The 25,686-nt window shown below is 45.1% G+C and overlaps 1 protein-coding gene across 4 annotated transcripts in view; it reads left to right on the top strand.

Annotated features, from left to right (window-relative positions):
- Positions 1 to 25,686, top strand: part of LOC138141636 (scavenger receptor class B member 1-like) — a 103,180-nt gene that overhangs the window by 74,713 nt on the left and 2,781 nt on the right. Inside the window, exons 7-12 of one of the 4 annotated variants that reach the window (XM_069082258.1) lie at positions 241 to 407; positions 4,461 to 4,579; positions 12,062 to 12,135; positions 15,239 to 15,290; positions 17,709 to 17,859; positions 24,450 to 24,468. In XM_069082258.1, coding sequence (XP_068938359.1) covers positions 241 to 407; positions 4,461 to 4,579; positions 12,062 to 12,135; positions 15,239 to 15,290; positions 17,709 to 17,859; positions 24,450 to 24,468 — 582 coding nt within the window. Of the gene's footprint in view, positions 1 to 240; positions 408 to 4,460; positions 4,580 to 12,061; positions 12,136 to 15,238; positions 15,291 to 17,708; positions 17,860 to 23,087; positions 23,230 to 24,449; positions 24,469 to 25,686 lie in introns of all 4 variants that reach the window. The other 3 variants (XM_069065497.1, XM_069072004.1, XM_069078539.1) reach the window with 3 other exon arrangements.

Genomic DNA, 25,686 nt, shown 5'->3' with positions numbered 1-25,686 from the left:
TTCCTTTCCTTTCCTTTCCTTTCCTTTCCTTTCCTTTCCTTTCCTTTTCTTTTCTTTTCCTTTCTTTTCCTTTCTTTTCCTTTCTTTTCTTTTCTCTTCTTTTCTCTTCTTTTCTCTTCTTTTCTTCTCTTTTCTTTTCTTTTCTTTTCTTTTCTTTTCTTTTCTTTTCTCTTCCCTATTTTATCTTTCTGGTTGTCGATAATACTTTTCTTTAGTTATTTTTCTCTTTTAACCCTCTAGGTCTCTGAGTTTTGATTATGAAAAATCAGGAGAGTTCAAGGGTATTCCTACTTATCGCTTTGTGGCCCCTAACACCTTATTTGCCAACGGGTCTGTCTACCCACCGAATGAAGGTTTCTGTCCTTGCCTGGAGTCAGGAATCCAGAATATGAGCTCTTGTCAATTAAGTAAGTAAGACATCCTCTGAGATCAGTTTCTTCTCGATCGCTGGTTATTCTGTCATCCTCTTGGTCATTATGCTTATGGATGTTTCTTTTTACAAGCGTGTATTATAATTGTGTCAGACATATGTAAGTGCCAGGAGTAAAAAGAAAGGCAAAAAAATCCCCTACTGCCCTTGTCCTCAGGGGAGCCCCCATTCTGATGGGGGGAGGGATGGGAAAAGCTGCTCATTAGAAACATAATAAAAAGAAATTCAATGATACCTGGGCTCCGGAGTTAGAATTGAGGTACTCTGAGTAGAGATGGTGGCACAATAATTGGGTGATATTCCATCCCTTTTCTCTGTATGTCTTCCTTGCCAGCATGATGAGACCCTGTGGGTGAGCCATGTTGCTGCGAGGCTGGCAGAATTCTCTTCGGAGTAAATATTCTGCCAGTTTGGGCGAGCCCCAAGGATCCAAAGTCACCTCCACCGACACTGATCTTACCCTTCTCCTTTGGTGATCAGGCACAGATCAGCTAGAGAGGAAGGCCAGCGAGTGGTCGAGAGAAAGGCTTGGCTTGGAGTCAGATCCTGCCTCTGATACCAGCTCTTCTCCCTCCCCCTCCCCTCTTCCTCCTCCCCAAACAAATAATTTCCTCTTCTGTAAATGAAGGGGCTGGGCTGGGTGGCCTTAGAAGTTTTATCCCTTGGACCATCTCCTCATTGAAGATTCTGTCTTCCAACTGAACATTTCCATTGTTTTTTATTTTGCACAGATGTGCCTTCCCTCTCCCTAGCAAGATCACAATTAGAGCTAGGATTCTTACAGCGCCTAGGCAGAGCTCAGCTGGGGGCTGTTTGGTGGTCCCCTCCTTTAGCTTAATGCTGCTTGAAGCATCTAGGTGGCATGGTGTTTAGAGATAATATGCATGATCTCACCTTGTCCTCCTAATAACCTGGCAGGCAGGTGCTATCCTTATGCCCATTTTACAGGTGAGGAAAGTGAGGCAGAGTGTTAAGTAATAGCAATAATAACAACAGCTTACGATGTGCCAGATACTGTGATAAGTGGTTTATAATTATTATCTCATTTGTTTCTCGTAACAAAAAATGGGAGGTAGGTGTTCTCATCATCCCCATTTTATAGATGAGGAAAGTGAGGTGAGAACAGAGGCGAAGTGACTTGCCCAGGGTCACACAGCTAGTAAGTGCCTGAGGAGGATTTGAACTCAGGTCTTTCTGACTCCAAGCACAGTGCTCTATCCACTGTGCCCCCTAGTTTTCTCTTCTTACTTGAGCCTGTCCAGTGTCTTAGCTTACTAAGATCTATTTTTTTTTTGATTCTTAAGTTTTAGAGAAGATTGTTTCTTCATGGCTGAAGTGCCACAAGTGGGCCCCCTGTTCTTTACCCTTGGGCAAAGCGCTGATTGCACTGCCCTCCTTCCAGACTCCCTTGAACATCTACAGCTGCTCAGTGGGCAGGTGGCTTCCCTTGTGTCCCGGCTGGTGAATTGTCCTCTGGGTCAGTGTCCTTGGGCAGTGGCCGGATGGGTCGTGCTCCTCCGTGGTGAAACAGAAGAGGATTTTCTGTACGGCTTCTCTCGCAGAGGCCACAAGACTGTAACTAGCCATTTTTTTCCTCCCAAGGCAGACAGCACAGAAGTAAGTCCAGGGTGCCGATAACACAGCACGGGTCCTCAGACACTGCCAGGGAGGAGCTCAGTTGGGGTTTGGCCAGTAGAGAGAGATTTGGTAGTTTAGAGTTTAACTCATTCTTTTGGGGGTATTCGGGTGGCTTGGTGGGTGGAGCACCGGACATGCAGTCAGGAAGACCAGAGTCAAAATATGACCTCAGACTGTGGCTGAGCTGTGGCATCCTGGGTAATTCACTTAACCTCTGTTTGCTTCAGTTTTCCAGCCTATGAAATGGGAATCATGATAACACCTCCCTCCTGAGGCTGTAATGTGCTCTGCAAATCTTAAAGCTGTGTAAATGCTGTCTGTTATTGCTAACGAGGGGCTGGATTTGATTGTTTTTAGACAGCAGAAAATCCGTGAGTGTTGCTGGGGGTGCTCTGTAAATGTAGGCGTCCTGGGCCAGAGCCCTAGTCACCCGGACCTTTCCTAGTTATGGCTCCAAGAGGTGTCTATGCCCAAGGTGCTTACTTACACCTGTTTGGAAGGACTTAGAACTTGGAAGGACCTCAGATCATTTATCAAGTGGGTCTCAAGCTTTTGGGCCTCAGGATCTCTTTACATGCCTAAAAGTTAAGGATTCTCCCCCCATCCCAAAGAGCTTTTGTTTATGTGTTATAGATATTGATATTTATAATATGAGAAATTTAAAAGGCTTAGAATTTTTGTGAAAATAATGTTGATCACATGGATACTTCCCCCACACACACACCAGAAGAGAAAGGGACCCCCAGGGGTATGCAGACCTTACTTCACTAAGTTTTGGTCCCCATCCCTCAATTTTCAGATGAGGAGACTGTGCTTCAGAGAGAGAAAGAGAGAGGAAGGGAGGGAGGGAGAGACAGAGACATAGAGTGGGGAGAAGGCAAGGGGGGGAGAGAGAGAGAGGAGGAGGAGAGAGACAGAGAGGGAGAGAGAGAGAGAGAGGGAGAGAGAGACAGAGAGAGAGAAGAGAGAGAACGCTCTGCCCAAGGTCAAATAGGCAGTAAGTGCCAGAGATGTCAGCTGTAGGAGTGATGCTTCTAGAATTTCCCTTTTAAGGTCTCAAGAACATTATGAAACCAGGGAAGAAACTTGAAGAAAAATTCCACCTTCAGAACTCTCCGAACATTGTGCCCTGGCGCTGAGGCGTGACCCATTTTCTGCTCAGCCAGCATGTCCTAATCATCCTATCAGGAGACATAATTTTGATGGTGGGGGAATTGCTAGAATAAAAGGCCTATAAAGCTGTAAATTAATTAAGAGTTATTGGCCTAGCATCTCTTGTGATCCACACTGGAAATAACGTCTTGGGAGGCAGCTCACACATGTGGAACAGGTGGTGCTAGGCATGGGATGGATGGGCCACTCCAGCTCTGTGAGGAGGTTGGGTGCCGCCTGGGAGTCCTGTAAAGTCATAAATTAATTAACAGTTATCACCCAGGTCCATCTCTTGCACTTCTGCCTGGAAAATCCGCAGAGATGTGTGCAAAACTGTGTATCTCTGCCACCATGAGGGCCAGCCTGCCAGGCTAATGATCCCAGCAAGAAAAACGTATTGGCAAATTGATGGAGTATATTTTTCCTTTCTGCTTAAAATTGAAATTCAGCAGGGTCTTTGTTGGGCAGCTAGGTGGCACGGTGGATAGAGTGCCGTACCTAGAGTCAGGAAGTCAGGAAGATCTGTGTTCAAATTTGGCTTCAGACACTTTCTAGCTGTGTGACCCTGGGCAAGTCACTTTACCCTGTGCCTCAGTTTCCTTAGCTGTAAAATGGGCATCATAATGGGTTAGTGTGCTGATCAAATGAGGTAACACATGAAGCACTCTGGCAGTCTTAAAGTGTTCTGTAAACATCAGCTATGTTATGATTTCACACAAGGCGCTAATTGTTGATGATTGATTGACTCTGTGAGTCAACTAGTCCAGTCTCATTTCATAGAATAAGAAACGAACCCATAAAGGGAAAGTGACTTACCCAGGGTTACAGGTAGGATTAAAAAAGTCTCTGTTTGTAGGTGTGTGTGTATGTTACTTGACTGGGCAAGAGTCTGGGCAAATGTGCTACTGTTGGCTCTTTTGCTGATGGCTGGTGTCCACCTCTGTCACAGACCGGCCCTTAGTGACTGATTGAAAGAGAAGTTTTTGTGTCTCTGGGTTTTGCCTCCTTTTCATCTCCCAGTGAATCAGGTTCCCATTTCACAGTTTCCTCCACTGAGGCCTGGAAAGCCTGCTTTGATCCAGCCAGCCAAGTATGGGAGAGGGCATCATGCGGGCTGTTCCTTCTTTTTCCTGCTCTGGGTGCTAGCCCCGCTTCATTTGGGCACCAGGTGGGCACGACTGTATGGGTCTGACCTCAGTAGCTGTGGGAGGATTCACCCTTTCTTCCTTGTCTTTCCCAGATGCCCCACTCTTCCTTTCCCACCCACATTTCTACAACGCAGATCCGGACCTGGTTGAGTCTGTGATTGGGCTCCATCCCAACAAGGAAGAACACTCCCTGTTCCTTGAAGTGCACCCGGTAAGTCAGCACCTGCCTTCGAAGAAGGAAGGGGTCCTGGGCCTTGTTGTGTCGGGGGAGGGGCTTGCTGACTCAGTATGGGCTTCCTTATTGGAGGCAGCTGGGTGGTGCAAGTAGATAGTGTTCCAGGCCTGGAATCATGAAGACCCTGATTCAGATATATTCTCCTGTTCTCTCACGGAGTTCAGATATGGCCTCCGACATTTACAAGCTGTGTGCTCCTCACTAATCCTGTTTGCCTCAGTTTCCTTATCCGCAAAAATCAGCTGGAAGAAGAAATGTCAAACTACTCTAGTGTCTCTGCCAAGAAAACATCAAATCTGGCCTCAGACATTTAATAGACCCTGGGCAAGTCACTTAACCTTGTTTGCCTAGGTTTTCTCATCTGTAAAATGAGCTGGAAGAAGAAAGGGGAAATCACTCCAATATCTTTGCCAAGAAAACCCCAATTGGGGTCACAGAGTCAGACATGCCTGAGCAACTAAACAACAACAAATTATTTCCCTCCCTGTTCTTCAGTCTCCTCTTCACTGGCTCCTTCCTCGTTACCTACAAATGTGTCCAGATCAGTCCTTTAAAAATGTGTTTTAAAAAACAAAAAGCCCTTCCCTTGACTCTCCCATCCTCCAGCCCTGGGCCCCTTCTTCTGCCTTTCCTAGTCAGACTCGGGAAGGATTTTTCTAAGCTCAGGGTGTACCCCCTTCTGCCTCCCACTCCTTTCTTAATCCCTGCCAGGCTGGCTTCCTGCCCCCCCACTCCTTGGAGATTGTTCTCTCCAAGGTCATGGCAGGTGCATGAGCAGCTCATTGTGGCAGCCCTTTCTCAGTCCCTCCCTTCTTGACTTTTTTCTGGGCTTTTGACACTTTCTGCCTGGCTGCTCTCCCCCCCAGGATTTCTGTGACCTTGCTTTCCTGAAGCTTTTGTACAGACTTTGTCAATTTCAGACATCATTCCTGTCTCACATGCAGTGGGTGGATGGGTGGGTGGGCCTTTTTATAGCAGAGGGTGAGAGAATCTGAACTTTTAAAAAAATTTTTGGTAACTGTATTTCAATATCATTGGCTTTCTTAGTCATCTTGTACATTTTACTTTATACATTTAAAAGGATTATGCTAAGAAGGATTTTAAATCCCTACTGCCAAGAAGGGCCAGGACGCAGAAAAAGTTAAAACCCCCTTATCCCAGTGATCTCATTGGTTTCCTTGGGTTGAATGATCACTTCTGTGGCTATGACTCCCAAGGCTACCTGTCCAGCTGTTTTCAACCTCTTTGACAATTCCACATCACCAGCTGCCTGCTGAAAATCTCTGGATGCCCCACAGACATCTCATATTCATCATTAAATAAGATTTTTATACACATATGTATATATAACATCCACATACATATATACATACATACCCATACATAATTTTTTAGAAGGGAAAAGAATTTTGTTAGATTTATACTATGCTTCTTTTTAAAATTGTATTTATTTTTAGTTTTCAACATTCACTTCCATAGATTTAAAATTCGCCCCCCCCCTCCCTCTCCCAAATGGCAGGCATTCTGATATAGGCTCTACAAATACATTCCTATTAAATATATTTTCACATTAGTCATGTTGTATAGAAGAATTTGAATGTTCATTCGAGGAGGAACCATGAGAAAAACAACAAAACAAAAGGAAATGGTCTGCTTCATTGCATTCAGCCTCCACAGTTCTTTCTCTGGATGTGGATGGGATTTTCCATCATGAGTCTTTTGAAATTGTTTTAGGGCCTTGCATGGCTGAGTCTATCAAAATCAGGCATTGCACATTGTGGCTGTTACTCTGTACCATGTTCCCCTGGTTCTGCTCCCCTCACTCAGCATCAGTTCATAGAAGTCTTTCCAGTCATTTCTTTTAGCACAATAGTATTCCAATACTTTCATATACCACTGCTTGTTCAACCATTCCCCAGCTGATGGGCATCCCCTCAATTTGCAGTTCTTGACCCTCACAAAAAGAGCTGCTATAGATATTTTCGTACATGTGGGTCCTTCTCCCGTTTTTATGATCTCTTTGGGATACAGCCCTAGAAGTGGCATTGCTGGGCCAAAGGGTATGCACATTTTTATAGCCCTTTGGGCATAGTTCCAAATTGCTCTCCAGAAAGGTTGGATCAGCTCACAACTCCACCAATAATGCATTAGTATTCCAACTTTCCCACATATTCTCCATCATTTATCATCTTCCTGTTCTGTTATGTTGGTCGGTCTGATAGGAACCACACATATTTTAACAGCCTTAGCACAGCTCCTGGCACATAGTAGGTACTCACTAAATACTCATTGGCTGATTGACAGAGGAAATGTTCAAATGCTCGTCAGGGGGCTTTGTCAGTTAGTGAAGCTGCTTCACTCATCCAGACTCCACAGTGCACAGATTTAAACAGCTTTGTTGGAGAATTGCCGCTATAAAAGGACTATAAAATTGTAAACTAATTAATGGTTATTGGTCTGCCTGTCTACTAAGGCGGCCAATTAAGCAGAGGCAACCCACTGGCTTGAAAAGTGTCAGGCTGGCACATTTTATGCCAAGCCTGTTCAGGGGATGGGCCTGGGGCGTTTTGCCAATAAGGTAAGCTGTGGAGAAGGTTACAGAGATGGGAGCTCTGTAACATGGCCCTGGGCTCCACAGGACATGGAGGGAGAAGCTGGGTCTTTGGAGTACTTGGTTGCTTTTTTTGGGGGGGTGGTAATTGGGGTTAAGTGACTTGCCTAGGGTCACACAGCTAGTAAGTATCTGAGGCCAGATTTGATGTTTTCTTCACAGAGATACTAGAGTGGTTTGCCATTTCCTTCTCTGCCTCATTTGACAGATGAGGAACTGAGGCAAATGGGGTTAAGCAACTTGACGGGGTGGGGGGACACAGCTAGTGTCTTGAGTCCGAATTTGAATTCGAGTATTCTTAACTCCAGGCCAAGTGAAGAGGGGAATGAATTCTAGGCACTGAGGACATGGAGGTGGGAGTGTCCTGTACAGTAAGCAGTAATTAGGTCAGTAGGTTGGATTCTAAGACTGCAAAATAAATTTTAAAAAGACCAGAAAAGTAGGAACGGGCCAGATTATAAAAAAAACTTGAAACTCCAAGCAGAGGACTTTATTTCTGATGCTGAGGGCCAGAGAGAGCCGCTGGTTTGTGAAAGGTCGGGCCTGTGTTTGAGGAAAGCCCCTTTGGCAGCTGGCAGGGGAGGGACTCAAACAGGAGGTGGGATCATTGAAGCACCAGGGTGAGAGCTGGGCGAGGGGAGAGATGGGAAGGGAGAAGCTCATGCCTTGGCTGTGTGGGCTGAGGCAGAGGAGATGCTGAGGATACCCTGGAAACTGCCCACCTGGGCCACTGGGAGGATGGTGGGACCCGCCACAGTGGCGCCCCCTCCAGGCACAAGGCTGCAGCTAGTCCATGCTGAGAGGTTCAGGGACTGGTCCATTAGTATGTGTTAGAGGCCAGGTCTTTCCGGCTCCAGCAGGCTTCCTCTCTCTCTCCTATGCCATGCCTCTTGAGGGGAGGCTTAAGGGAATTTAAAACACAATCCTTGTTAGGAGTTTCCATCTTCTGTTACAGCCTCCTCAACCTTTTGGGCAGCTAGGCATTGCAGCGGGTAGAGCACTAAACCCAGGAATCCTAGGACCTGAGTCCCGGATATTTACTAGCTGTGTGACTCTGGGCACGCCAGAGTGATGATGATGGAGGCAGACAGCTGGCTGTTACGTAGTGCTGGATATGTGCCAGCCACAGATCTCAGCTCTTCGGCTTCTCTGACTCCTCAGTGTTCTCAGCTGTAAAACAGGGATGGTGATGACCTGCCTCCCAGGACTGCGGGGTCCAATGAGACAATAATCGCAGGACATGCAGACCTTAAAGTGCTTCTCCAGCTTCCCCTCTCCTCTTTCATTACAAGCCCAGCTACATTTTCTTCCTTTCTTTTTTCATTTCTTTCCTTCTTCCTTTCCTTTCTTTTATTTCCTTTTTTCTTTTTTTTCATTTCTTTCCTTCTCCTTCCTTCCTTCCTTCCTTCCTTCCTTCCTTCCTTCCTTCCTTCCTTCCTTCCTTCCTTCCTTCCTTCCTTCTTTTCTCCTTTGTAATGCTATGTATTTATGCATTTAAAAACATGATTCTGAGAAGCAGTTAACTTCACTACATGCTGTGCAAGGTGGGCTAGGACACAGACAAGGTTAATTAAAAACCTTTACTTTAGGAGAATTCCCAGAGTATTGGAAACCAGAGGAGCAGAGTGCCAGACGGTGGTTTGATGGAAGCTGTAGGTGTGACCTTTATAGAGAGGGAGCCTGCTGCTTCTCTTTCTCTGTCTCTTTGTCTTTCTCTCTCTGTCTCTGGTTCACTGTCTTTCTCTGTCTCTGTCTTGTTCTCTTCTTCTCTCTCTCTCTCTCTTGCTCTCTTTCTCTCTCTCTCTCTCTCTCTCTCTCTCTCTCTCTCTCTCTCTCTCTCTGTGTGTGTGTGTGTCTCTCTGCCTTTATCTCTCTGTCTCTTGCCTGTCTACTTCTACATCTTCGGGGAAAAGACTCTAGGAAGGAGATTTACCATCTTGTATTTGTTTTTACATAATCATAGATCAAGATCTGGGAGATCTGGTAGGAATCATAGGAATATAGACTCAGAGTAGAAAGGGCCTTTAGAGATAGGTGGGTGACGTAGGGGTTAGTTTCCTTGACTGGGAATCACAAAGACCTTGTGTAAAAATTGCCTCAGACACTAGCTATGTGACCTCACATAGCTTCCTTCCTTCCTTTCTTTCTCTTCCTTATCCCCTCCATCCTTCCTTCCTTCCTTCCTTCCTTCCTTCCTTCCTTCCTTCCTTCCTTCCTCCCTCCCTCCCTCCCTCCCTTCTTTCCTTTCTTCCTTCCATTTTTCCCCAGTTACATGTAAACATTTTTTAACATTTGTTTTTAAACTTTTTTGAGTTCCACATTTTCTCCCTCCCTCTCCACCTCCCCTCATTGAGCAGGCAAGTAATTCTATCTAGGTTATATATGTGTAGTCTTGCAAAAACACTTCCATAATAGTCATGTCATGGAAGAAAACAGATTAAATAAAAACCTCAATAATAAGAAAGTGAAAAATAAAACCCAAACCCAAAGTTGTTTCGATCTGTGCTTGGACATCGTCCCTTCTTCCTCTGGGGGTGGGGAGCCTTCTTCGTCCGAAGCCCCTCCCTTTAGAGTTGTCATGGATCTTTGGGTCACTGAGCATTGCTAAGTCCCTCACAGCCAATCACCCTATGGTATTGCTGTTACTTTGTACACAGTACATTTCCCTTTGCATCAACCCATGTAAGTCTTCCAGGGTTTGGCATTTTCTTGGCTGATACTGGAGTGGTTTGTTATTTCCTTCTCCCTCTCATTTTACAACTGAGGCAAACAGGGGGAAGTGACTTGTCCAGGATCACACAGTAGATGCCTGAGGCCTCATTTGAATTTAGGTCTTCCTGACTCCAGGCCTGGTACTCTATCCACTACACCATCTAACTGCTCCCTGTGTACTTTGTAAATGTTAGTTACTGTTATTATCATCAATGTGTGCCTTAGAGAGACATAATTTCTGGGTAATTTAATCATTTTACTAATAATGCCAGCATTTTAATAAAAGGATGGTCATCTGGCTGTCTCTCTTAGACCAGCATGGCAGCAGGCTCACGATTTATATACCCTTTGGAGAGTAAGTGTTCCCCAGGGTGGGAATCAGCTCTCATTGGTTAACAATTAATGAGAGAATAAATATTACATAGAGGGGCTGAGAATGACATCATGTTACCCTTGGAAGGAGAGACTATCTTTGTATCCAGCATAGGCAGGGGTGGCCTCAGGCCACATGTGGCCTCCTAGGTCTTTGGGTGAAGCCTTTTGATTGAGTTAAGTTTTACAGTACAAATCCTTTAATTTAGGGAATTGTTCCGTGAAGTTTGGATTCAGTCAGAGGGCCACAATTGGACCTAGAGGGCCACATGTGGTCTCAGGGCCACATGTGGTCTCGAGGCCACAGGTTCCCGACCCCTACACTAGAGATTTCCTTGTAAGGTTGACTGAGGTTGGATAAAGGAGAAGGTTAGTTCAACCTTCAGAGACTGAGGTCTTGAAATGAGAATAGAGAAAAGGGGAAACTCTGAAACTCCCCAAATCATTGGTTAATTAAGGGTCAGCCATTTTATTTTGTTGATGAGATGGGCCCATAGCTCATGTGCTGAGGGGGGGATTTGAGCCCATCTCCAAAGGGAAGTGATACATTGCAGGAGGCGAGGGCTGAGGATGAGCCTCAGGAGCTCAGGGAGAGATCTTTGTCTTCCGGTTCCTGAAGTCAGAAGACCTTTGGGAAGCAACCTTGGCTCACATGAAGCCTTTGGCCCTTCATATCAGCCCATATTAGTTATGAGGGAGTCTCCCCGTGAGATTGTTCCTTATCTGGACTTAATGGATTTATCTGATGGGAGAGGCCTTACCTGATAAGAGATAATCTTATAATAACTGACAGATTGACCCTGGGACATAATACCTCTTGGTGGAGTTAAATATAAACTTTCTTGAGACAAGCTGCAACTTTGCAGTGTGGTGTTGCTTTTCTTCCTCCATTTGTTTTGGGGATGGAGGGAGCTGTGCTCAGATCCCTGGGCACATCATCCACCTTTTTGTCCATTCCATGCCCATCTTTTTTCATCTTTTCCCCTATACTCAGGTATCCTCTGGTCTATCACACCTGAAATACCTGATGTAGGGAAGATTAAGGCATCTCCAGAGATCTGAATAGCACTGAAAACAATTCTAGATCAAGATTTCTTTCCTTGTTTGTGTTCTGGACCCATTGGGCTACAGTCTGGTGAAGCCTATGGACTCCTTCTCAGAACCATATTTTAAATACATAAACTAAAATACGTAGGGTCACAAATAGAATGAGATGTAGTTTTAAAAATATTTTTAAAAAATTGGTGGACCCCAGCTTAAGGCTACTGAGTAAGGAACAGATGGAATATTTAGAAGGATGGGGGCCCATGTGTATCATGATCACATAGGCTTTTGTTGTGCTTTGCAGTAAAGTATGAATTCTGTTTACAGAAGCAAAAAGAGGTGAAGTGACTTGCCCAGGGTCACATCGCTAAGGCTGGATTTGAACTCTGGTCTTCCTGATTCCATTCAGAATTCCATTCACTTCACCACTTGGCCACCACACATTGGGCGGTGGTCCATAGTCATATGAGATTGGTTTTGGGGAGAATAATCAGGCTTTCCCCCAAACCATCCCTCATCGACTCTTTCATAAACAGAATCCAAGGTTGGAGAGAGCCTGAGTCTAGTCTCTAGATGGTAGGGATGGAGAAGGGGGTTGGTTCCTTTATTTAAATTAGATTATGTATTTGTAAGCTTTTGTTAGACCTTCAAGGGCTGAATGAATGTAAGCTGGTATTGTTCTTGCTGACATTATTATTGTTCTCTCACCCTGACTTCAGGTCACCGGCATCCCCATGAACTGTTCTGTCAAACTGCAGCTGAGTCTGTATACAAAGGCTGTCCCAGGCATTGGGTGAGTGCAGCTGTGGCAGCCGGATTTCCCCCCATGCCCGCGTAGCCAGTGAGTCCGTCGTTGTTGGTCTTACTGGATTGATAATAGAATCCGGGCCCTGCCAGGCTCTTCTTTCTGAGTAGCAGCTAAAGGACTGGATCTGCAGCCAGGAGACCTGGGTTCAGGCTGTGCCTCAGACCTAGTCATGTTGTGTCAATCAATACAACTTCCTAGTTGTGGGGCTCTTCATTCCCCAGCTCCTTGCCTCTAAAAAGAAAGATACAAGGGTGAAGAGTGAGTGAGGAGAATCAAAAAGGGACATTTTTAGCCTCAAAATGTTCTTTTCTTGGAGCGAGCCAAAGTTGAGATCCTACAAAGACTGTCTCCTGGAGGCATATTTTAGCTGTTAGGGTTAATCTGGCAAGTCTCTTTTTTTTTTTCTTTTTTGCAGAGGGGAAGGCAGGGCAATTGGGGTTAAGTGACTTGCCCAAAGTCACTCGGCTAGTAAGTGTTAAGTATCTGAGGTCGATTTGAACTCAGGTCCTCCTGACTCTAGGGCCTGTGCTCTATTCACTGCCACCTAGCGGCAGTCACTTTCACTTCTCGAATAACCTTAGTTTCCTTATCTCTAAAATGGGGGATAATATAGTGTGGGGCCTGGAGACTGGAAGACTCATCTTCCTGAATTCAAATCTGGCCGGAGACACTAGCTCTGTGACCCTGGACAAGTCACTTCACCCTGTTTGCCTCAGTTTCCTTATCTGTAGAATGAGTGGAGAAGAAAAGGACAGACTATTCCAGTACCTCTGCCAAGAAAACCCCAAACAGGGTCACTGTTGGGTACAGCTGAAAACAACTGAACTGGACCACACTGGGTTGTTGTGGGACTTGCATCACATTGTGTGTGTGGATACACACACACCACAGAAAACCTTAAGTTGTCATTCAGCTGTTTGTGGGGTATCTTACTTCTTGTGACCCCATTTGGGGTTTTCTTGACAGAGATACTGGAGCAGTTTGCCATTTCCTTCTCCAGCTCATTTGACAGATGAAGAAACTGAGGCAAATAGTATAAAGTGACTTACCCAGGATCATACAGTTAAATGAAAAAAGGCTAGATTTGAATTCAGGGCCATGAGTTTTCTTGACGGCAGACCTGGCACTCTATGCACAGTGGCGCCACCTAGCCGCCCCAACCTTGAAGTGCTATATAAATGCTTACTATTCTTAACTCTTCAATGCTTGAGATACTGAGACATTCCAGCAGGAATTCTTTAAAGGACTGTCCTTACAGCAAATCAGCATTCTACTGTGTCCTGAGTCTTCATTTCCTTTATGGACCCTAGACTCTAGACCTTAAAGGTCAGAGTCCAGCCCCTTCAGAACTAAAGCCTACAGAAGAGACAAGATTGGGGGTGGCTAGGTGGTGCAGTGAATAGAGCACTGGCGCTGAAGTCAGGAGGACCAGAGTTCAAATTCAGCCTCAGACACTTAGCTAACACTTACTAGCCATGTGACCTTGGGCAAGTCACTTAACCCCAATTGCCCTGCCTTCCCCCCTCCTTGCCCAGAGTCATGTATTCAGTGCCTGAGGCAGGATTCGCACCCAGGTCTTCCTGACTCCCAAGTCCAGCGCTCTGTCCACACATTGTGTCTTTGACTCAGGGCTGACCACCCCTCATTTATTCCAACTAACTCTAGTGGCTGAAATATGTCCCCAACAGACAGTCTTTGTAGCCTCTTCACAATTGAGGCTAGAAATGTCTTTTTTTGCTTCTCTTCTCCCACCCTCCCCACCTTGTTATTATTTTTTTACTTTTTGGAGGGGGAAGGCAAGGCCAGTGGGGTTAAGTGACTTGCCCAAGGTCATATAACTAGTAAGTGTTAAGTGTCTGAGGCCGGATTTGAAATCAGGTCCTCCTGACTCCAGGGCTGATGCTCTATTCACTGTGCCACCTAGCTGCCCCCCACTCTCCTCAACTTTGTTCCTTTCTTTTTGGAGGCGGGGACCCTGGTAGGGGGAAGAGCCCCAGCCTGGGGGGTTTCTGCTCAAGAGTCATATGGGTCTTGGTTTCTTCCTCTCTAAAATGAGAAACTTGGACAATATTTGACCCCCAAGGTCCTCTAAAGTTATGATTCCAAAGGGATCATTGAAGGCTCCGAGATGGGTGAAGGACTGAGCCAGATCCCACCTTTTCTTTTTTTTTTTTTTAAAGCAATTGGGGTTAAGTAACTTGCTCAAGTTTACACGGCCAGGTGTTTCTGGGTGAGTGCTAAGTGTCTGAGCTCGGATTTGATCCCCAGGTTTTCTGATTCCCCCAGCCCTGGGTCCTTGCTAATGTATGGTGATGTCTTCCTTCCTGATGAAAATCTCAGCTGTCTGAGCCTTTCTATCCTGCCCACTAACAAAGGGTGAGGGATGGCAGGGCACTCTGCGTAAGGACACCAGACCTGGATTCAGGAAGATCTGAATTCAAATCCTGCCGTACATGTTTACCGGGGCAAATTTTCTCATCTGTAAAATGAGGAGGATGCTTACCTCCTACGTTCCTTCTAGTTTTAGGCCCATGATCCCATGACCTTCTTTGTTCTCATGCATGCCTTAAACTTGATAACACATATAATTTATTTTCTTTCATAAGGCCAGACACTGTGATTTGCATTGGTGGAAGGGATTCCCAATTAGGAAACTCCATTTTTCCCCCTCTACCCCACCCCATGCAGATTAGAACCAGTTTTGCAAGTTATAGTACTAGCTGTTTGACCCTGGGCAAGTTACCTTACTGCTGTCTGCCTCAGTTTCCTCAATTGTAAATTGGGTATAATAAAAGCACCCATGTCGCAGGATTAAAAGAAATAACATTCTAAAAGTACTTAGCACAGTGCTGGGTACACAGTGGGAGCTTAAAAAATGCTTATTCCTTTCCCCTTCCTCCTTTATTGCCTGAAGGGTAAAGGGACTTGTCTGGGCAGGGGACACTTAATTAGTTTGCTGTCAGGGGTAGGACTTGAACCCAGGTCTTCCTGACTCTTAGGCCAACCCAAGCTGCCTCTTGCTACATGTGAAATATGCCTTCAACTTTATTAAAATGTGATTCTGGATTTTCTTGCTATTTTTCTTTAGGCAAACTGGAAAAATCCAGCCGGTTGTTCTTCCTCTCCTTTGGTTTGAAGAGGTAAAGTCATATCTCTCTTCCTTGTCCAGGAATCCTGGGCATCTTATTCAGGCAGGGAAATATTGGAGGAGCTGGGCACTTAGGCATAGGGTCAAAGAGGAGAACCCAGGGGAGGCCAATTTCTCCCTCTCTAGAGCAGGCTATAATCGAGAAAATTAGATTGAGTCAACGTTTGTACCTAGAATACACAAAAAGTCCTGGAATGGGAAGGAACCCACCTGCCTTCTTAAATTGGGTCTTCTCCTAACTCTTTTTTGCCAGCGAGGATTAGTCATCAAAGTCACTCTGCCCCTCAGTTTCCTCATCTGTTCAATGGGAATAATTTTGGTCTGCCTCACAGTGGCTTTGTAAGAGAGAGATGACAAGAAGCTCATGTTGCATTAAGCGAGTTATGGTATTGATATGATAATCCCGTTATGTCCTCTGCTCTGGTCCTCTGGAGTATTGGGCTCCACGTTTTAAGAAAGCTGTTGTTAAGCTGGAGAGTGACCAAGGAAGGCTACAGCATGGTGGAGGACCTTGAGCCTTCATCATAGGAGGATGGGATGAAGGAACTGGAGATATTTAAGATGGGGGCCCAGTTGACCTCCATTTTGGAGTTTGTATTATACTTTCTGTATTGGTCCGAAAAGGATAGAGCCAGGAGGGATTGGGTAGAAGTTACATAGGGGCTCAGTTCAGGCTTGAGGTCAAGAGACAGTTGCTAGCAATGAAAGCCTTCTCAGGGTTGAATGGGCTGCCTTGGGAAGGAGTAAGACCTCACCTGAAGTCTTCCAGCAAAGGCTGGATGACCGCATGTTGGGAATGAGGTAGAGGGATTTTTGGTTCAGTATATATTTATATATTGGGTTGGACTAGCTGGTGTCTGAGGTCTGTCCTGAAGTTGGTTTTTTTTTTGGTCTCATGGCATCACTATTTTTGGAAGATGGTATCATAGCGGCTCAGTCCTTGGTATCAGAAATCACAGTGTAGTATCCCAACTTTTAGGTATCAAGAAGCAGTCTAGTTGGTGGTGGTGGGAAGGAGGCCCATTTCTTTATTGTGATGACTCAGGTGAGGGACAAGCCCAGCCTCTTCCAAGTCTGGACTTGTGTCCTGGGAGCTGATTTGGGTGAGACTCTTCCTAGGTGGGGCTTCTAGGGAGCTCCACCCAAGGCCCCCAAGGGACAGGGAAGGGTAGTCTGGATCTTGGTGGTTGTGGTAGGTGGAGATAGACCCATCCTTCCCTGAGGCAATCTGAGGCTGCTAGGGCAGAAAAGTCCTTAAAGTCTGAAGCCACCACGCCCAGAGCAATTGAAGATCTCCCCTAAAATAGAGAGAGTATTGCAGTTGGAGAATTTGGAGAAAACCTTGGGTAGGCTCTCCAGGCCTATCCAAACACTGACCCTATAGGAGGACTTCTCATGCAGCCTTCTGGTTTTATTTTGATTCCTCTACCATTAATCAATCACCAAGCATTTATTAAGCACCTAATTGTAGGCACCTGATAAAATGTTAACTTAGTATGTCATGTACTGTGCTAAGCACTGGTGAGGGAGGGGGATTCAAAGAAAGCAAAAACAGTTCCTACCTTCAAGGAGCTCACCATCTAATGGGGCTTGGAACATATTTAAATCAATGCATACAAGGCATATTGGGGTTCTTTTGTTATTGTTTCTTTTTGGGGGGGACAGTTGGGGTTAAGTGACTTGCCCAAGGTCACACAGCTAGTAAGTGGCAAGTATCTGAGGCTAAATTTGAACTCAGGTCTTACTGACTCCAGGGCTGGTGTTATATCTAGCACTACCTAACTACCCCAATGTTGGGGTTCTTAACCTGGGGTATATGAAGTTCTTTAAAAAAATATTTTGATAACCACATTTCAATAGAATTAGTTAATTCTGTATTTTTATGAATTTAAAAACAGGATTCTGAGAGAAGGTCCATAGGCTTCAATACTGCCCAAGGGGTTTATGATACAAAAAGTTTTACAAATCTCTGACGGGGAGGTTTGTAATATTCCTATGTATTAATGTATTAATTTAATACATACATTTCATATATAAATGAATTATGTATTTGACTTTCTGAGACCTGTCAGAATATATATGTATTATTTGTATGTAAATATAAAATATATATGTATATATCACAAATATATTATATACAAATAATATATGGTATTTGCATATAAATTGTATGCGTTGGCACGCTGTTTGCACCATTGGATTGTAAGCTCCTTGAGGGGCTGGGTTTTTTTTATTTGCCTCTCTTTGGATCCCTGGTGCTTATTAGCCCCTTTGTTTGGAGCATAGTAGAGGTTTCCCAAGTGCTGGTGGACTGGATTTGTAAGATGGGAAGCTTCCCATTCCATCCGTTGTCTGCCCCTGGAGGTGTACGTGTTGGCTGTGCCTCTCATTTTCTGTTTTTGCTTCCTAGCGTGGTGCCATGGAAGGCCAGACCCTCAGCGTCTTCTATAACAGACTGGTATTGATGCCTAAGTTGGTACAGTATGTACAGTATGTCTTAAATGCCTTGGGCTGTCTTTTCATCGTCATCACTCTTATTCTCATCATCAAGAATCAGGTTAGTGCCTGCCCAGCTTACGCTTCTGCTAACTCTCTTGGCCTGTTTGCCAACTTCTGCCCTGGAGAGAGGGGAAGGACTGGCCTAGAGCTCATTCTCGGCTGGTCCTTCCAAGCTTTGGCCAGGTCCCTTCCCCGGAGGAGAGCTGCTTAGGCTGGTGGGGAGTCTTCTCCCACTTTTTCCTTCGGGGCAGGGACGATGGGACAAGAAACTGACCTTGCTTCTTCTACTTCCTTTCCATGGCTCTCTTTAAGGCCCCCTGCCTTCTTCCTTCTGCTTCATGCCTTTGAACTTCCATCTTCTCTGGATGGATCAGAGGCACTCCTGGTAGTGACTTGAAATGGGTTTTGTATATGGACATCTGGTGCTTGATTTAGGACAGGAACTCTTGACCTGGAGTCTGTGAATTTATTTATTTATTTTTTAAGTTTGATAACTATATTTCAATAGAATTGGTTTCCTTTGGAATCCTGTGCATTTTATTTGATATATTTAAAAGCAGGATTCTGAGAAGGCCATAGGCTTCACCAGACTGCCAAAGGGGACCCAGGACACAAAAAAGGTTAAGAGCTCCTGGTCTGGGTAGGGTCTTAGCAAACCTCCAGGATGCAGTCAGATTTTTTTCCAGGCCTGAAGTGAGCAGCCAGTCCCGTGAGAATCTCTAAAGCAAGGCTTCTCGTGCAGAAAAGATCTTTTCAGAGTCATATAAGCTTCCTGGGGTCTTCACAAATCACAGCAGATAGAACACGATACTAAAAACCCAATTTGGTGATTGTTCTGTGCTCTGCTTTCTATTAGGGTGGTACTCTTGCCAGCCATTGAGGCAGATTACACCTCTCTTGGGATTTAGAGAAGGGAGCAGGGCTAGGAAGGAGTTAACTTGAACATCCTCTTCCCCTTCCCCCCTGGAAGCAAGCCATCCATTCAGCTAAAGAAAAGCTCAGGAGGTACACCCAAGTGGGTGAGGAATGGGGCGGTGCGTTGTCAGGGAGGGAGGCTAGTCTGAATTAAGGAGAGATCTAAGTTCAGAAAACTTTCAGATGTAAAATTATGGGACCTTAAAATGTTTATTGAAATACGCATTTCAGACATTTTCAATTTCACACAATAGCCAAAAGTTAGATCTGGTAGAATGACATCTAGAAGGAAGGGACTGGTTTGTTGGGGGCTATTTTTTTAATTGACATCCTCCCTTGTGTCCAGCACAGGGCCCGTCTGATGGTAGATACTTAATAAGTATTTGTTAAATTGAATCACTGGGCAGCATTTTATTCAGTTGAATTAGTAAGTGCTCAATGAACAACAGCAGTCTACTTTAATAGGGCAGCTGGGTGTCTTGGTGGATAGAGTGCAGGGTCTGGAGTCAGGAAGACCTGAGTTCAAGTCCTACTTCTTTCAGTTCGATTCGGTAAACCTTTATTAAGCACCTACTGTGTGCCAGATATTGTGCTAAGCGCTAGGGCTACAAACAAGAAGACAGTCCTTGCCCTCAAGGAGCTCAGAGTCTAAGGGAGAGGACAGCACAGTAAAGGAAGCTGGAAGGGGTGGGGGCACGGGACGGGGATGACGATGAGGACTCCAGGCGCTATCATATTCCGTGAAGTTGAAACCAGAGAGAGGAGGGAGCTGGAAGTCTAATTTCTGCCACTATAATATAGGAAGGCATTGGGAGGAGTCCTCCAGCACTTACCTGATTGTGTAAGCCTGGATAGATTCCTTAAACCTCTCAGGGCCTCAGTCAGATCGCTAAGATTCTATGACACCGATTTGTGTTAGGTGGAATTTCAGGCTTTCCTTACATCAGTGAAAAAAAAAACCCTGACAATCGACATAAAGTAATTTTGAGGAAGGGAAAATATAGCAGCTTGGGGAGGGGGGCTGCAGCAGGAATTGAGTAACTTTCCTTTCCTAAGAGGCAATGTGGTGTAATAGATAAGCACTCTAAGGGCTCGGGCAAGTCCCTTTTTATCTGTAGGCCTCAGTTTCCCCCTTTGTAAGAAGAGGGAATTGGGGACCTCAGAGGTTGACTGGTGCCTCATCTGGCCTGGTAGCCCATTTAACCTCAGGCTGTATGACAGAGAAATCTTTGTTTCAAGAATGAGTAAGCCTCCCTTCCTGAAGAGGAGTGGGGGTGAGGGAGAAGGCTCATTTTCTGAATCATTGGGAGTCTCTCTTTTTCTTACTCATTTTGGCCTCATTTTTCCCCAGGCTGGGGTAACTCTTTAAACCCCCTTCCCATTGCCAAAAAGCCAGTCTGAACACACCAGCAGATCTGAAATGTTAGGACCACTGAAACCTGTCTGTTATTTAGCTGAGCCCTTTTTTGGGGGGGCGGGGGGGGACTTATTTACTGCAAAAAAGCCCTCTTTGGGGTCTCGGCTCTCTGCCCTTGCCCAGAGTACCAAAGTTATGGAGCCAGTAATTCAGAGGAAGAAGAATTCTTAGTATCTTAGACCCTTGATTGCTTTCTGCTTATTTTGTTCAAAATGTTATCTACAACCCCAAAATCTTAAAGTTAAACCCAAGGGTAGACGCTTCTCCATATCCCTTCCCTGCTTTTGAAAAAAAAAATTTGGGTTCTTTTTTCTCTCAGGGGGAAGGCAGGCAGGAGAAAAGGAGCCCTTTTGCCTTTGGCTTAGTTTAAGCCCTAGGAAAGAAATGAATAATCCTCTTTTTAAATAGTCTGAATTCTTGATTAGAATAACTGAAATGACCAATGTCTGCCTTCAGCACAGTCAACTTTCATGTGCCTGGTTTAATTCTGGAGACTCACAAGTTTTAAACCTGTTCTCTTCATTGTCTCAGTTCCTTTAGATTTAGATGTAGTAGGTTTATTCTGTTTCTTTTTATTTTAAATGGAGACAGTATATTAGAATATAAGGAGAGTTAGATTTGTAGTCCGAGGGTGTAGGTTTAGATCCTAGCTCATCTATCTGTGAGATCTTGAGCAAATTCCTTCCCTGACTCAGTTTTCCCATCTGTAAAATGTGAATGTTGGACTAGAGGGCCCCTGCAGTCCCCCAAGGAACAGTAGCACTCTGGTAGGCTCTTCTGAACATACCGAGAAGCTCTTTTAGGCTTAATAGGTGCTTAATAAATGTTTATTGATTGATTAATTGATAATAGCATACTAAATTCCATCGAAATTAACATTGTCCCAATAACCAGTCCTCTCCTTCCTGCCTTGTCTTTGTCCATGCCAATTCTTCCTGTCTTTTTCTCTTCATCAGAACCATGGTCAGAGGAGGAGGCTTTCTATCTTGCTTGCTTGCGGGCTAATGTAATAATTGAAACTTCCTAAGTGATTCATGTGTGTGAGCTAGTCCACAGTACTCACAGACCCTCATATTACTAACCCTCCTCTTGTGAAGAGTGACATCAGTGTCTCTGATTTCCAGGTTTATTTTTTTATTTGGTCACCAAAGGGCTTGTTCCTCATGGACATCAGTTGTCTTCTTGGTGCACTTGGGGCTATGGGTCCACTTTGGCCAATGATCCAAAAATGAAAATAAGCCGAATCTTGCCCTGTGCAGTTCCCAGTGTGACCCAGCATAAACGGAAGATATATTTCTTCCTGAGCACCCGTGATAGCATTTTTTTGGTGAATGATAGTGGGTAATCCAAGCCTTGGAAGTTCATATTAAAATTCAAGTTCAGAAGCATTAATGTTTATTTTATTTTTTTTTGGAGGGGGGAAGACAGGGCATTTGGGGCTAAGTGACTTGCCCAAGGTCACACAGCTAGTGCTAAGTGTCTGAGGCCTGATTTGTACTCAGGTCCTCCTGACTCCAGGGCCGCGGCTCTATTCACTGCACCACCTAGCTGCCCCAATTAACGTTTATCTTGACAAAATTGGGGGCAAGGGGAGGGGGAGCCTACCAGTCTGTTGGCTGTTTATTGGTACGTTTTTCCCCAGAAAGAATTCTGGTTCTTATGAAGAGCGAATGTCACAAAGTGCTTGGTGATGTCTGTGCCACCAGTTCACTAACTCTTGCCTGAAGCCATGTTCCACAGAAATGACTGATCACAGCTGACTGAACTCTTAATATGATTCCTTTCTAACGTGTTGTTTGGGGCAAGGTGACTAAGATGTACGGGGGCCTTAAACTGGATCAGCATTGGCCCAGTACATACAAATGCAAATGCCGGACAACTTGAGACAGCCCCATGGTTCAAGCCATTCTTAAAGAATCACCCATTCCATTCCATAAATCAATGAAAAAAAAAAGTCATAAAAAACATAGGCAACAACAAAAAAGTCACCCATTCCCCAGTGAGACCATTCCTAAGCCAAGTGAATTCCCTTATACTTGGCTCCTCTGGGAGGAATCATGCTAGAAATGGAAGGGTGTTTTTTTTTTTCTTTCTTTTTGGAGGGGTAATTGGGGTTAAGTCACTTGCTCAAGGTCACACAGCTAGTGTTAACTGTCTGAGGCCGGATTTGAACTCAGGTCCTCCTGACTCCAGGGCCAGTGCTCTATTCACTGTGCCACTAGCCACCCCTGGAAAGGTTTTTAGTGCTCTAGAATTGGAAGGGACCTTGGCCAGCCTTCTGGTCTCACAGATACTCCCGCCCCCAGTAGCCTGTCCAAAAAATACAGCTTCTGCTTGAAGACCTCAAGGAAGGGGGAGCCTTCTACTTGGTTCTACTTGGAGGAAGTACCATCAGTTAGAGAGCTTTTCCTGACTTGGAGCCTAAAAACTGTCCCCTTATCAACCTTTAGATCTCCCCTCTGGGGCCAAAGGGAACAAGCCTTAGCTCTCCTTCCTATAACAACCCTTCAGATAATTAAAGAAACAGCCCAACCTCGTACTCAAGGTACTTTGTCTTCCTGTATCCATACCCCTTTACCATTCAGAGCCTGCACCCCATTTTTAGTCATAGAGGGATCCTTTAAGACTGGCTTGAACTCTGGTGGAATCATTTCTGATTATTGTAAGACAGATGGGGGGTGGGTTGGGGTGGGGAAAACGAATCCATTTTGGAAACACAGTTTTGAAACAAAGGAGCTGTGAAACCAATTTTTAAAAATCCCACCCTCAGATATAATACACAAGTCACCTTAATCAGTCAGCTCGCTTGAGCATTAACCTTCACGTGGCGCTAATCGAGGTTAAGAAAAAAATTAAGAATTTTTCTTAAATTATACTTAAAAAATTAAGTATTTAAAAAAACAAGGTAAAACTGTTCATTCCCAATTGGGACTCTAAATTAGCTTGGTTATCTTCTAGGAAACATTCTTTTTATTTTGGAGTAGTAATAAAAAGGTCTCAAAGAATTCAGAGACCATTCAGTCCTATTCAGAATCCCTGATGACCCCTGCTCCTAATGGGACAGTGCTGCAGGAAGCCCGACTGTAGGTGGGTAATCAAGGTAAAATGCTGTCTGTACACTGAGTATTTCACACGCCATCGGCCTTAGTGAAGATAAGCAGGATAGCCACAGCTAGCATTTACATGACACTTTACAAATATCTCATTTGATCCCCCCAGCCTTGAGAGGTATAGGTGCTGTTATTATCTCCATTTTACAGATGGGGAAACTGAGGCAGAGGTGACTGTGACTTACACAGAGTCACAAGGCTAGGAAGCGCCTGCCTGAGGCGAGATTTGAACTCGGTCTTCCTGACTCCAGGCCCACCTATCAACCTCCTGTCACCTCCTTCAGCCTCGGCATATTCTGGAGTACCTGTAGACTTCCAAAATTTGTCTGTTACTTTAGACCAGCTGTTAAAAAAGCCATTCTGGTGGCAAGAGGTACAGGTGGAAAGAGGTCTGACTCTGAAGTGAGAAGGATCTGAGTTAAAATCCAACCGTTGCTTACTATATACCTGTGTGACCTTTTCCAAAGTCATCCAGCTAGTGAGTAGACAGAGGCAAGATTTGAACTCAGAGCCTCTGACTCCAAATCCAGTGCTCTTTCCATTGTCTCATACTTCCTAATTTTTTAAAAATGAGGTATCAAAAGGTTACATGGGAGAGCTAAACATGTCTCAAGGTTGGGGTGGGGGTGGAGATGATAGTGTAGTTTGAGGGTTAATAGGAATCAAAGCTCTCATTTCTGTAATTTTTTGTTGTCTTTTTTAAAGGTTTTTTAAAGCACTTTCCATTCATTATCATACTCTCACAACTACCCCGGGAGTTTGGGTGTGGAATTGTTGTTATACCCATTTTACAGATGAAACAACTGAGGCAAAATGACTCTTGACTTCCCATTTTTGACTGACTTTAAAGCAGCATATTTTTTTTTTCTCCCTCAGAATGTTTCTTCCTTGGTGCCTGGGATTGTTTACAAGCCACGGAGGGTCGTCCTATCTTATGGCTTATGATCTAAAAGATTTTTTTAATTTTTTACTGGTGGGCCCTGCTTTATACAAGCATTATTTCAGGACGTGGTGAATTCCGTTGGTCTTGACTCAGTGCTTTGGCAGGGACCTCCCCTCTCCTGCCCCCACAAATTTGCTTAAATCACTTGGCAGAGACTAGAACATGAAAATGAAGTCGTCAGGTCTTCATCTATAAAAGTCCCTTATTTTAAGTGTATGTGGGAGGTGGAGAATGCTGCTGAGTTAAAACCCACAGGCTCAGCTAAAGCTCCCTCTTCACCAGCTCCGTGAAACAGGAGACTTCTCCCCCTTGCCCCCCAGCTTATTCCACATTGGGGGACATCATCTCCCTGGGGCCTCTCTGGCTTCAGATTTGGGGGTTTGCTTGGCACCCCCTCTCCTTGTGCATGCTTTGGCTGGCACTGGCCCCCTCTAGGACAGTGCAGAGGGGGAAGGTTAGAGCTTGAGGACCGTCTCCACCAACCCTGATTCGGCCTCCTCCCTGGCCTTAGATTCTGCCTCTGGTCTCTGAGGATGGAGAGAGAAGGGAGTAGAGGAGAAGGGCAGCTTTCTTTCCCCACCCCCAGGTTAGGGGTTGATCATTTTCTTTGTGACTTCCCTGGAGCTCCCTCCAAAAACCCTGACCATAGGCTCATTGCCTTAGAAGGTAATGGGGTTTCCCGTCACAGGGGTGGGGTGTCTAGGCTGAAATTGAAGGACAGAGATGAAGGGACTGTGATGTGATGGAGTGGCCTGAGTTCAGAATGTGGACTTGAGCTGAGTTTGAATTCTGCCTCTGAGACTAATGTCTCTGGGTCTTAGAATTCTGTGTCTGTAAAACCAGTTGAGTGGGCTAGGATGCCTTTAATTCTTATTAGCATCATTGTCCTCACAGATTGAGAGCTGGAAAGAATGTTAGAAGTCTCAGGGTCCTAGATGTGGGAGAGACTAGCTCTTGGCTCCTACAGCCTGAATATCCCTTGTATACCGGGAAGAGGGCCAGCTCCTCCTCCTTGCTCACCCCATACTCCCCTCCCCCCCAACAAAAAGGGGAGGTTCCATAGGGGTTTCTGTGGGGGCCTCCCAGGAGCCTCTCCAGCCGGCATCAACTGTAAGAAAAACCAGCCAGCTGCTGGAGTATTTTTAGGTGTGTGGGCCTCGGGGAGGAGGGGAGGGGGAGTTCTTGGTGGCATCAACCTAATTTAGTTTATTAGTCTACCCTTCTGGGGCGCTTGCAGAGGGATTATTCAAATGTTTGCTTCCCCCTGTTGATGAGAAGGGATACTGGTGGACCCTGCTTTATACAAGCATTATTTACCCTTTCTCTCCCTAGACCTCCACCCCCAGCCCCAAATATGTGTTTGTTTATTGATTCAAGAAGCAGCATGCCTCCCCCCTACCCCCAACCATTGCTGAACTTAGCCAATGGGAGTTTATGTGAATGGGGAGGAGGGGTTGACTATACATTCCATGTTGCTGACTCTCCTAATATCCTTTGTCATTGG

The sequence above is a fragment of the Petaurus breviceps genome, unplaced genomic scaffold (assembly GCF_028583685.1).
Source record: "Petaurus breviceps papuanus isolate PSGF00001 unplaced genomic scaffold, PetGlider_PUasm1.0 100, whole genome shotgun sequence".
In the NCBI taxonomy this organism is placed as follows: domain Eukaryota; kingdom Metazoa; phylum Chordata; class Mammalia; order Diprotodontia; family Petauridae; genus Petaurus; species Petaurus breviceps.
This window is presented reverse-complemented; position numbering and strand designations above follow the sequence as displayed.